Source organism: Artemia sp. Qi Xiang Cuo, chromosome 5 (genome assembly GCF_049724085.1).
Source record: "Artemia sp. Qi Xiang Cuo chromosome 5, ASM4972408v1, whole genome shotgun sequence".
Classification (NCBI taxonomy): Eukaryota; Metazoa; Arthropoda; class Branchiopoda; order Anostraca; family Artemiidae; genus Artemia; species Artemia sp. Qi Xiang Cuo.
This window is the reverse complement of record NC_142798.1, coordinates 58946184-58959670: the sequence shown is the minus strand read 5'-3', so window position 1 is coordinate 58959670 and position 13487 is coordinate 58946184. Positions and strand designations below refer to the sequence as shown.

General features: G+C 37.4%; 1 protein-coding gene across 1 annotated transcript in view; it reads right to left on the bottom strand.

The window, feature by feature from the left end:
• LOC148952325 (uncharacterized) overlaps nucleotides 1–13487 on the bottom strand; it is a 289139-nt gene that overhangs the window by 103275 nt on the left and 172377 nt on the right. The window contains exons 6-7 of the mRNA XM_089088930.1: nucleotides 4948–5141; nucleotides 20–236 (exon numbers count right to left, since the gene is read on the bottom strand). Coding sequence (XP_088945056.1) covers nucleotides 20–236; nucleotides 4948–5141 — 411 coding nt within the window. The remainder of the gene's footprint in view (nucleotides 1–19; nucleotides 237–4947; nucleotides 5142–13487) is intronic.

The window sequence follows — 13487 nt, the reverse complement described above, 5'->3', positions numbered from 1 at the left end:
AATAAAATAAGTTACTTGCTTTTGAAAGAGTCCAGGGGGGAGTTCAATGATAGCATTTGATGTCAGTACAAGATGATCTAAACTCTCCAGGTCATCAAACACTCCTAGTTCCAACTGACCAATTTTATTATTTTGAAGTTGCAGAGTTTCTAACGCTCTTAGGTTGGCAAAGCTTCCAAGCTCTATATCCTCTAAGACATTGTTGTTCAAACGAAGAAACTTTAGTGACTTGAGACCTATGCATTAAGAATAAAATTTGAAATAAATCTAGATTTTTATATTCAGCTCATTTCTAAGATTTTATTAAATGGTAAAGGCTGCACTAAAATGGCGTGAAATATTCCCTGGAAAGCTAAATAGTCCACGGGTAAAGGTTTCGAATGAAAGCCTTTTGGATCAACTCCCAAACAAATTGTGATTTTCTAGTGTTTTTCTTCTGTTAAACTGAAACCAGAACCGCATATAGAGAAGTGATTAGTTAATGTTCAATTCAGACAATGAAATCAAAATGAAAAGGTGTTTTGAGGGATACTGTATCAAACAATAAACCGTGCAAAATTTTGTGGGGTTACAATTCCTACGGTCATAAGGAAAAAATGACTAGGATAATTGGGCGAATGTTTAAATTATCAGAGATATTAGGTTGCCAAAAATCGGCCTTTTTTTATCATCCAATTGGGGCCAGATAAAAGTGGGATCGGAAAATTCCGGAAAAAAAAAATTCCAGGCATGCACAGCTGCCTGTGTAGCATAGATTACTGAGTACTTAATTGAGTTGCCAGTAGTATTGGTAGCGTCAAAGGTCGCCAATCGCTTCGAATATTTTCAAATATTGAAGCCTTACGTGTGCCATCTTACATCATTAAATAAAATAACTGCTAAATTAGGTGAAATGATTTCTGCTCAATTTCAAATTTTATATTCGCAAAAAACATTAGCATAGCAAATTCAGCTAAATCCACGCATACGGCTTGTTTTACCGTCCCGGCAAAACTTTCAAAGATGATCCTTATAAAAATACACGTTTATGCAAATCTACTGAAAATGTTTGCTCGCGATTGCTTATGAATTTGTCCAACAAAAATATAACTATCAGAGAAACTTGTGGTTGAACTTTAAGCGCGAGACTGACAAAATACAGAATGAAAACAAAACTTGTAAATTTCTTCATTCAAGAAATGGTGATGACAGCTTTGGCGTTTACAATTAGTCATTTAACATATGTTGGTTGGGGACCTTGAATTACAGTTGCAAACCATTTTTTATGCTTTCGATTTCTATTTTTTCATTCCAGCGCATTACATTTGCCTTTGCAAACTGTTCCCAGCCAAGTGGTCTTACAATGGTCTTACGCAGTCGCACTTGAAATGTCTCGGTCAATCTACTTAAGATATTCTTCTTCAGCAGTTCACACAAAGTACTACTTTACTACTGGAGTTCAAAACAGTTTTGAGAACTACTGAGTCATATTCTCAGTAGGGGCCTCATCCAGGTGACTCAGCGTGTCCCCAGGTGGCGGATAGGGAAAGATCTTGTAGATAAGCAGGATACCTCCAGGTAGGGAGGTGCGGATCTAGGGGAGACCCAGTCACTGGGGGTCTATAAATACAACTGAAACCTTTATTTCTGTGGGTCTTAAGTTCAGACGGAGGAGGTGGAAAGCCCCTCTAAAGTGCACTGGGCGGGCCGATTGGCGTATGGATATGTCCCGCCAGTCACAAACCTTCTCCCCGCAATGGGATAAATTCTTGGTGGTGTAGGTCACCAGAAGGATGCATTATCGGCATTAAATTAAAAACGATCAAGAGCTAGCAAGCAAGAAAATTCTCAATTGCTACACATTGCTAGACAAAAACGGTTCTCTTGTACAAATTACAGAAGGCATCCACTCGTGATGGACAAAGTATTTCAAATAAAATCTTAATCGTAATATCCTTCCAAACCCGGCCGTCCTTGACCTACTTACAGTCACTTTACCAGACTCTAGCCCACTTCCCTCCACTCTGAAGTTGAAGAGGCCATCCGATCGCTGAAGGCAAACACGAGCCTTGGACCTGACGGAATACAATTAGAACTGCTAAAAGTCAAGTGTGAGTCACTTATAGATCTTTTCCACAGGATCGCTTCCGCTGCCTGGCAAAAGGAACATTTCCCGACTTCCTGGTGCGAGACCACAATTATTCCGGTACAATAGAAGATGTGAAACGTAGTATGTGATAATTACTGTCCCATTAGCCTAACAAGTGTAACCACGAAAATTCTTTCCAGGATTACACTTCAACGTATCAGAGCCGTGTCTTCCTCAGCCAAGAATACCAATCCAGTTTTTGCCCCCTGGAGATCGACTACTGGCCAAATTTTTATTCTGCTCCAGATTTTAGAGAAGTATCTGGAATACAGCCGCGTATTTTACCAGCTCTTCTTTGACCTCATTAAGCATTTGACCTTATTTGGAGAAAGGGTTATGGCACATCCTCCTCCATTACGGAATTCCATCAAATCTAGTCGACCTTATCAAAGATACGTACTCTAAATTTAGGAGTCGTGTCTTGACTTGTGAAGGTCTCACAGATAGCTTTCAAACGTCCACAGGAGTCGTTCAAGGATGTATCTTCTCCTCGAAACTGTTTAATCTCTTCCTCACAGGTGTTTTATCTCTGGTGGAAACAACTTGTGGCACACACATCAGTGTTGTTCTGACAGACAAGGTAGCTTACTCAAAAGGCATGAAAAGACGGCTCACCCTTGCGAATTCTTGTTTCACTGCCCATATTCCAATTTAATTAAACAAGGATTTATCTTTACGATTTAAGACACGAATTTTTGACACGTTGATTACCCCCGTTCACAATATACTCATGTGAAACGTGGACGTTGAAGATAGATGAGCAGTATCGACTCGCAGCGTTTGAAACGAAATGTCTCCGCAGTATTGCTGGTATAACCTAGCTTGATCGAATCTCAAACGTCAAACTCCTTGAAGGCCTTAAAATCAAATAAACTCCTTGAAGACCAACGAAGCAACTTCGTTGGTTTGGTCACGTAAAGACAAATGAGTCAGTCCCGTCTCCCAAAAATCTTCCTTGAAGGCTTAGAGGCGGAAAGGAAATTTTGCGTCTCATCACCTTTTTGACCTCTTTCACCTAGCGGAAGACCATAAGGCATACAGAAGACATATCCGCGCCACAAGGAAGGAAGAGACCCCAAGACAATCTCCAAGGACAGAAGGGACTTAAGTATAGCAGGTCAAGTTTGCACAGAAAAAGAACATTTAGGGCGTCGGAAAAGTGAGTGTAATTTATGAACTTTGAGCCATCCTGAATATAGAAGTTACAACCGTTCTGTAATTCATTGTAATTTATTACGATGGTCAACACGCGTCGATGGTCAACACGCGTTGGCGATTTTTCCTGATGTCGCCAAGGCGTTTGACACCGTAAACCTGTCGTTGCTTCTTTTTAAACTCAAGTCTTATGGGTTTTCAACACAAGCTGTTAAATTTTTCGCATCTTACCTTTCTGGGAGACGACTAGATTGTGTAGATAAATCTCGTGATCTCCGTTCCGAAACTTTTCCGATTAATTACGGAGTGCCTCAGGGCTCTGTCTTTGGGCTTATTCTATTTCTTCTTTTTATAAATGATTTGCCAGAAGTTTTACCTCTTTGTAAAATTATAATGTTTGCTGATGATGTAGTAAATTTTGCTTCTCACCAGGACCTATCAGTTCTTTTCCAGAACCTCGAAAGTACGTTACTAATTGTATCCGATTGGTATTCAAGAAATTTACTAGCTCTTAATGAAAAAAAAATGCCAATATATGTTATTTTCGTGAACTGGATCAGTAGTTTCAGATAGCTTCTCTCTTTTCTTGAATGGTCTTGAATTAAAACGGGTAGATCAGTTCAAACATCTTGGGATTATTTTAAATGAAAATTTGTCTTTTCATAATTATGTAAAAACGCTGTCGTTATAAATTTCTCAAAACATTGGCATGCTAACTCGTCTTCGTCATTTCTTTCCTAAGGCTATTCTAAAATCTATTTATTATTCTTTCGTCCACCCATATTTTCTCTATTGCATTTCGGTTTGGGTATCTACCTTTTCGTCTGTTTTCAAATCTCTCCAAATACTTCAGAATAAAGCAATGAGGATTTTTTTTAATGTTGATTGCAGATCTTCAGTTAGACACCTATATTGGACTTCAGGAATTTTCTCTTTGGACCAACTTCATTTAATTTCTATCTCTAGTATTTGTCACGATTATCAATATAGTAATTTAACTGTAAATATCTCGGGCATTTTTCCAATTAATACTCAATTTCATAATTATCCAACTACAAATCGTTCAAACTTTTCGTACAAAATTCGCCCGCTATCTAGAGCGGGATTCAGCATCCGTCACACTGGCCCAAAAATCTGGAACTCAATTCCAGCATCAGTTCGAGGATGCAGCAACAAGCGACATTTTCTACGACTGGTGAAGAAATATCTTATGACATGCTAAGCATTTTGTTCATTAGGGTTATTTTTTTTCGTTGTTGTAAAATTTAGTTACAGAATGGCTGTGTATTTTCGTTGGCAATATTTTCAGCGCTAAAGTATGCCACCAGGCATGTGCGCTGTTTCGTGACATTTATTTATGTATGTGTTATAAATAAAAATATTTTACTCTAAAAAAAATTCTACTCTATAAGTTTTTTGTTCGTGATTCAATTTGATTTTCCTAAATACCTGCCAAAAAACGACAAAACATAAAAATTAAAATGATCGAGCATAAGACAATATGCCATAGAACATTACTCTTAATTCAATTTGGCGCAGATTATATGTACAACTTTTTCTTAAGTTATTTACGCCCCCTTCTGCATCTTTTTTTGAAACAATATCTAAGATCCTCTCCTAATGATCAAATCGATAAACAATAGATCTCAATTTTACTGACCTACCTTGAAACACTCCACTTAAAACTTTGCTCAGTAGGTTCCGCGATATGTCAATGTCTTCCAATTTTTCAAGAAGACGAAACATGTGTGGCTGCAATTCTGTGATCATATTACTACTTAAATGTAAAAATGTTAGCTCTCGTAGGTTTTCTAGCGTCTTGGCATCTATCGCCTTCAAAAGGTTACTCGATACATCTCTTAAATAAGAACAACTAATTATTGATAGGCAAAAACAGATTTAAGAGCTTATATATATATATATATATATATATATATATATATATATATATATATATATATATATATATATATATATATATATATATATATATATATATATATATATATATATATATATATATATATATATATATATATATGTATATATAGCTATATATACATATCTATAAAACTAAATTAAACAACACTATTTGTTACAATATTTTGTAAAGGGAGAAGTTTGTTAAAATTTGTCTACAAATTTTCATCAACACACAAATAGCAAGCCAAACTCTGGATTCCTGCAGAAAAGCCGAAAACAAAAGCTGAAAAGTTTTAGGGGCTGACAGAGGGGCACTTACCTCGGGTGCAGAAAATTTAGGGGCGGAAAATAAATGATCTGTTGTTTATAATCATTTTACAATCTTTAAAATGTCGTGTTCATTAAAATAAAGTAGAGGGCACAGTTGGCAGTAAATTAAAACAATTTGAATCCGAAGTTTTCCCTTTTCCCTTTAATTTTCCTTCAATTTCTTTCAAATTTTCTTTCCTTTCAACATTCCTCGAAAGTAAAAGTAAGTAGCAATATAAGTAAAATATTGCGATGATTTAGATTCTATTCAGTTGTTCCGACAACTCAAAAACATGAAAAACCTAATTCAACGCCAAAATCCAATAGATGGTAAAGAAACCAATAGATGTGTTTAAAAAAATTTTGCAATACAGAAATTAAGGGATCTCCGAAGCGCAAGAGTTGCCTATCAAAGATTGTTAGCGGTTGTAGTGTCGGGAACAGTAGTGAGCGGTTGTTTACTTTAGATCTTACATCCTCCAGAGCTGGGAATGGCATATAGGGTGTCTACAGGACCATTTCAGACATCACAGAGTTGATCTGCAGCCCTGACGTCCTCACACTGTGGCTGAAGAGACATCTCCCCTCTTCTAAGATCATGTTCATACTGCCGACACAAGGTGTGACTTTATCCGCCTCTTTTGCGCCTTTTTTCCGGGCCAACTCGTAAAAAGTGCATGGGAGTTTATCCTTTGGCATACTAAGATCGTGGTCAAGGTACGTCCGTCTCCTAGGTTCCAGAAGGTCATTTACGAAAGGTTAACCAATTTGCCGGCAAACTCTTGTGTTGTTGACTTTTTTATTCCACGGTATGTTTAGTATTCTTCCAAGGTATATGTTTTCGAAGACTAGGACGTGTTTGTCATTAAATTTCCAGCATTCACTTACATAGAAAAAAAAATAGATATCACCTTGCTATTCATGAAGCGGAGCTTCAAGCGCATAGAGTACTTCCTACTGAGCCAGATCGGTTTTAACTTATTAAAAGCAAATGCAGCTTGTCCGATCCTTCTCTTGATTTCGTTGCCTATTTCATTATTATAATCAATCCAATTCCCGAGGTACTTAAATTACTTTACCTGTTCAAATGCTTTATCTTTGCATTTTAGTATGGAGACTCAAATGTCGCCATGCTCTTTATCTTACTGATGTCCACTGTAAGCCCCACTTTTTCGGCCTTCCTCTCTATGGTGTTGAATAGTAGCTGCTGTCACTGTTTTGCTTCTTCAAGAAGAACAACGTGTTCAGCAAAGTGCAAGTCAGAGATCTGTCGGCTGCAATATAACAATAACAAACAGTAATGGGGATAGGACACATCCCTGTTTGATACCAAACATTATCGTGAAGAAACACGTATCCCCAGCTTCTCTGCTATTAGTTCAATCTTTTGGGACTTTTTTGTTATTCAAAATAACAGCTAGGAGAGCAGTCCAATAACATATACAGTCTCGAAGTGATGTCCTCAGCATCTCTGCCGTGATCCCATCGACTGCAGATGCACATCCATTTTTCAATCTATTCAAAGCTGTCATAACTTCTTCAGTTCTAGGGGGGAGGGTCAGCATTTACGTCAATTACTAAGAAAGGTCAGATCGATTACTGGATGGAGTGGCTAAATGGTTTAGCGTTAATGAGCATAAAACGCGAAGAATTAGATCCAATCAATTGGGAGGAGATATTAATTATTTTGCAGAGAGTAAAGTAAGAAAAGTCAGTTTTAAATAATTGTAAATTTTGTTAATAAATGATTTTTTTAAGCATTTGGCCTGACAATATTGTTAGACAGGGGTGGGGGGCTAAAGAATATTTTGCCCCAGGCGCGAGAGAGACTAGAACCGCCATTTGGGGAAATACCCCCTAAAAGTCCATAAATTGAAAAAAAAAATCACACCGTCGGATTCAGCGTATCAATGAACCCTACTGTAGACATTTCAAGCGCCTATATACAAAAATATGGAGTTTTTCATTTTTATATTTGAATGCTTTTTCAAGATCAATAAAGAACATGCCTATTTTTTTCGTCCAATTCCCTGGACTCTTCAGAAATTAGCCCTAGAATGAAAACAAGATCAGAGCAAGACCTATTAGGTCGAAGGTCGCGTTGATCTTCCCTGGGGTTAATCTTTTGTATCTTACTAGAAACAGATGTTAAGTTGATACCCCTCCAGTTGCCACAGAATAGCATATCGCCATTCTAGGAAGAGTTTGGCCAGTATGTCCCTGGTTCAATCTTTTAAAACTTTTTCGTTATTCTTGAAGACCACTTAGAGAGCAGTCCAAACAGTTATGCAGGGTTGAAGCATATCTTCAGCATTAATGTCGCTATCCCATCTGCTGCAGATGTACGTCAATTTGTTCAACTTTGTCAGAGCTGTCAGGGGGTCACTACTTACGTCAATGAGTAAGAAAGGTCAGATCAACTATGAGCCAAGAGCGACTAAATGATTTAGCGTTAAATGAGCATAGAACAGGAAGAATTAGAAGCAATCAATTGGGACGAGATAATCAATAAGTTGGCAGAGACTAAAGTAACAAAATTCAGATTTAAATTAGCAGGAAAATTTTGTTAATAAATGAAAATTTTGTTAAAATTTGGACTGGAAATTTTGGTAGACAGGGGGAGAGGGCACTAATCAATACTATGCCCTGGGTGCAAGAGACGCTAGAACTTCCACTGGGGAAAACACCCCTTAAATGTCCAGAAATCTTAATGAAAATCACACCATCAGATACAGCTTATCAGAGAATCCTACTGTAGTTGTTTCAAGCAATTATATACAAAAAAGTAGAATTTACATTTTTTTGCCAGAAGGAAGATCACGATTGTGCGTTTTTTTTTTCTCTCAGGGGTGATCGTACAAAACCAATGATCCTAGAAGATTGGGAGAGGACTCATTTGATTGGAATTCAAAACGTCTAGTGACCGAAAAGATTGGAGGGCAGCTAGCTCCTCTCCCACGCCTCTTTTTTCTTCAAAGTCGTCCAATCAAAATTTTGAGATGGTTCTTTTGTTCTACATAATTGGAAAGTTTACTAACTATTCCTTTGTGGATAATATACCCCTTCAGAGCCTTAGGGAAAAGGGCTACAAAATTTACACATTCTTTGCGTATAATATTTCTCAGTGACGATGGAATTGTCCTGCGGGAGTTTTACGGGGAAGGAGGGGTTTTTGCGTGGGAGGAACTTCCCACTAGGCAGTTCTCATAACGGGAGGGAATTTTTTAAAGGGGAAGCCTGATTTACTGGCATTATTTGTAAAACAATCAGAAATTAAATTAAAAAATAAGATTTTTTCAACCGAAATTGAGGCATTAAAACTCAAAATTAGCAACATTAAAACTCAAAATGAACAAAATTTATACCATGTCTGAAGTGGTTGCCGTTCCTCAATACCTTGCTCTTTATGCTAAAGTTTGACTGTTTATCCTAATCTGTTAACAACGATTCCTGAAATCCAACGGTCGTTTGATTAGAATAAAAAAAAAAACTTTTAAAAAGTGCTAAGAACTTTAGCACTATCTAGAATGATCAGAAATTGCCAACGGAAGAAGTTTTTGCTCCACAGCTTTGAACCTTCGTTAACTTTATTCCTTAGCAAAACATAGTTAATCAGGAGTGATGACGAATGATTTAAAATGATATATTCTTAACAGAACAGACCGAAATATTTTTAAATTATTTTAATTCAAACCTTTTTCACGAAATAAGTTTTTCCAAGAATAGTAAAGAACTTGATTCAACCAAAAAGTGAGCATAAATAAAATCAAATGCTCTACCAAGCGCAAAACCACCACAAATCACCAGCATAGGTATTTTTGAAGATCACAATGCCTTTCCACGAAAATAAATAACAGTTCAAGTAGGGATAAATCCTTTTATTAGAAAGTAAAAAAAAAAAAATTAATATTTCGGTCATTTATACAGTGACAAAATATCCAGTATTTTTTTAAATTGTGTTTCGCTGTCAAATAAAAGGATTTATCCGTATTTGAATTGTTATTCAAGTCACCAACAATAAATAAATGAAACCAAAAACGAACAGAAATTACAATAGATATTCCAGCCAAACTCAAACCAAGCAGATATTAACATGAGTAGGCCTCGCAACCTCCATGCCTTTTCAAGGCCAAAAGATAATTTGCACTTTACTGAAAAAAAAAAATGCGAATGAATGTGCATTGTCAGTTTAATATACAATATTATGCCGATATTTATTCCTTAAAGTCTTAATAATTTTGATTTATTATAGTTAAAAAAGTGAAAACATTCAAAATGTTTTTTTTCAGTAAAGGGTATTGTTTTCGTAGATGTCTAAAAATTTTCATTGAATGTTTTTTTCGGAAATGATGGGCGTGGGGTCTGGTTGCCTTCAAATCCCTTTTGACTCCTAAAAGGGGCGCTATAACTTCTAGTTTCCAAACAAATGAGCACCATTCGAAGTTTATGCAACCACCAATTTCATAAGAACTTTATATGTCCCCAGGGCATAACTTAAAACTCATGTCCCAGAGCTCTGGAGGTTTGTGTCAACCTTGGAGGCATTGCTTTATGTTTTTTGGATTATTTTGAACAAAATGGCTATCTCAAAATTTCGATCAGATGCGTTTGGGGAAAAAGGACGTCGGCGGGGTGGGGCTAGTTGCCCTCCATCAATTTTTACTCTTAAAAAGAGCTAGAACTTTCAATTTCCATTAAATGGGACTCCTCTAGAGTTTATAAGGCCACCCCTTCCGTAAAAGTCTTATATGTCCCGGGGTCATAACTTAAAACCCTTGCCACCAAACTCTGTGGAGTTTTTTCCAGGCCCGAAGGCCTTGTTATATGATATTTAGACTGTTTTGAATAAAATGGCTATCAAAATTCTTTATCAGATGCATTTGGGGGGAAAAGGACGTGGGGGGAAGCTAGTTACCCTTCGATCACTATTGACTCTTAAAAAAGGTACTAGAAAGTCTCATTTCCAATCCAACGGGCCCCCTCCAAAGTTTATACGACCATCCCTTCCATAAAAATATTATATATTAATAATGGGTAAATAGAATAATTTGTAGCCTTATGAGTGTGTGTGTGTGGGGGGGGGGTCTCATCCCCTAAAACATATCTACTGGACTTTTCAACTATGTTGAACAAAATGGCTATCTCGAAATTTTGATTGGATGTGCTTGGGGAAATGATGGGATTGGGGCCAGTTGCCCTCCAATCATTTTTGACTATTAAAAAGGGTACTAAGACTTTCAACATCCAATCAAATGAGCCCCTTTTGAAGTTTCTATGACAACTCCTTCTATTTTATTTATTTATTTATTGAAAAACCCGTCAAATCAACATACAACAAGACGGAGCACTTAAAAGGAAAAGAAAAAAAGAAAAGAAGAAGACGCAAACTATAACAAACTGAACCAACAAAGAAAACGAATCACTGATTCACTGAATGAGCAGATGGGACCATTTGTGTAGATTTCGTCGTATTTTTCTATTATGCTTCGCTATTCATCTAGCGACGGCGACGTCAGGGTCTGCGACTTTAACATTTTCAATTACATGCAAATTCCTATACCACGGAGGTAGACGAAGCAAATACTTTGCTAAACGAAAATATATCGCTCTGATTATATTCTGGTCAGTTTTAGTGAGAAGTTTCCAGAAGGGCGTGGCATATAAAATGTGAGGAAGAGCGATAGCGTTATACAAGCTTGCTAGAAGCAGCTGGTTGAATCGGAGTTTGCACGATACAACTGAAGCGTAAGACGCTGAAATTCGTCGTTTACGCTGTTCGAGGAGAAGTTTTCGGGTGTGACGGATAGACGAACCTATGGGTAAACCTAGATAAATGAGGTGATCCACTGGCTGGACAGAGCTAGAACCAAGGGCAATGGTAGGAACACAAGAATCAGTTTTCCAATTGAATAGGACAATTTCCGATTTTGAAGAGTTGAACTGAAGTCCAACTTTAAGATATTCGGCTTCAAGGATTTCAAAGATATCAATTGCACGCTGAAGGGTTCGGCTAAGATTCAGGAAGTCGTCCGCGTAACATACCCAAGATAAGTTAGCAGATGACAGAATCAGTGAAGATCGACATTGATATAGTGCATCAAAGACATATCTATTGAAGTGGTAAGGCGATGTGATTGCTCCTTGACGCACTCCTTTCTTGACTGTAGCTAGTCAGGTGCGTAGAATGTGGGTCAAACCCTTGTCAGGAGGTAGTTTCAGTCGGATCCGGAGTCTAGAATACAGATTCCTGAGGGAACGAATGACAGCTAGATTCAACCCACGTTTACCGGCCTTCAAAAGCATCGCAGCATGGATTAGAGATTCGAATGCACGTCTAATGTCGTGTCCTGACAAAGAAAGGCTCTCTCCAGAAGATTCGGCATCTATCAAGATATTAGCAACGACTGTTAAGGCATCAGCACATCCAGTTCCTCGCTTGAAGCCGAACTGATGCAGAGGAATGTAGCATACTTTTTCGAGTTTCTGTATAAACAGTAACTCGAAGAGCTTGCACAGTGACGTAGCTACAGTTATCGGACGGAATGCTGTACATTGAGTTTCAGGTTTTCCCTTTTTAGAAATGGGAGTCAGATCTCCGATGCAGAAATCCCTTGAGAGAAAATCATCTGCATAAGCAGAGAGAGATGTGCCGCGAGATGTTTGCCTCCGTGTTTCAAGTGGATCGCACTGACTTCGTCAATGTCCGATGAGCCTTTCCATTTGAGTCTACAGATGGCATCTTCAACAGAGCGGGTACTGTCGATAAAATCTTCATCGGGATGAGAAGATAGAAACTGATCTAAGGCAGTCTCGTAAGAATTTTGGATGGATGGGTCAGGAGCTGAGAACTCCGATTCGTAATGGGCATACCATTCATCTTCAGGGATGTCGGCTGGGGATGGTGAAGAAGAATTTTTTGAACAAAGCAGCTTGATCTGAACCTTCCCCCCACCCCCACCCCCCCAAAAAATAATGACACATTGTGCCAACATCGTTCTTTAGTTAGGTAGTGCTATTGTGCTGCCAATGATACCTAGACAAATAATCATGCTCAGCGGATAAGTAATCTTGATTCTGTAAAACACGGTTACAGTTCCAATATATTACAGTCATTTCATATGTACAACGTCTGTGTAAGGAAATGAAATTTTTAGGAGAAAAAATCTACTAGTACAACTTTTTCTGTTATCAACAATATCCACAATGCATGACAGAATGCAGCTAATATTGATAAATAATTCTGTATTAACGCTATCATGGGAAAGCAATCTATTCATAGAGAAAGCAGACCATTGATATCATTTTAGAAATTCATCATTTTACCTGGGTACACCCAGGCCATCCCAACATCCTTCTTATGGAGAGCAGCAGGGGGTCGAGCTTGAAAAGCCTTAACATAAATCCGAAAATACAAAAATTTAACCCTATTAGACTGGAATTCTCTTAGGTTTTACTTTGTATTATTTGGTGGATTCCTAGCTAAATTTTGGAACACTGATTAAAAAATTTCTGGTAGATTTGTGAAATCATTCAATTTGTGTATATTTAAAAAGTCCCGGCAAGCAATTTTTTATGCTCATCTTCTGGGGATAGGGTCCTGCTCCCTCTACAACATTTTCCTCACAAGGATTTTGGCTACAAAAATTAAAACTTTCTCAAAAAAATAATTGCGTGAATTAGATTAACTTCGATCGTGTACGCGTAACGACACATAACGTCAAACTAAAAAACTAGCTAGAACGAAAAGACAGACATGTTTAAAAATGAACCTGTTTCTGCATTACTAATTGATATTTTAGGTCTTTTTTGTAATTGACCTGATATGAAAAGTTTTCTACGCATGCCTTTGCTTTTATCTACAAATCTAACCCGAACTTCACACAGAATACGCATTAAGTGGATATGCAATGTAAATCTAATTGATAAGTACTTACATATTATAGCGACCACACCAAAGAAGTGAAGTTAGGTT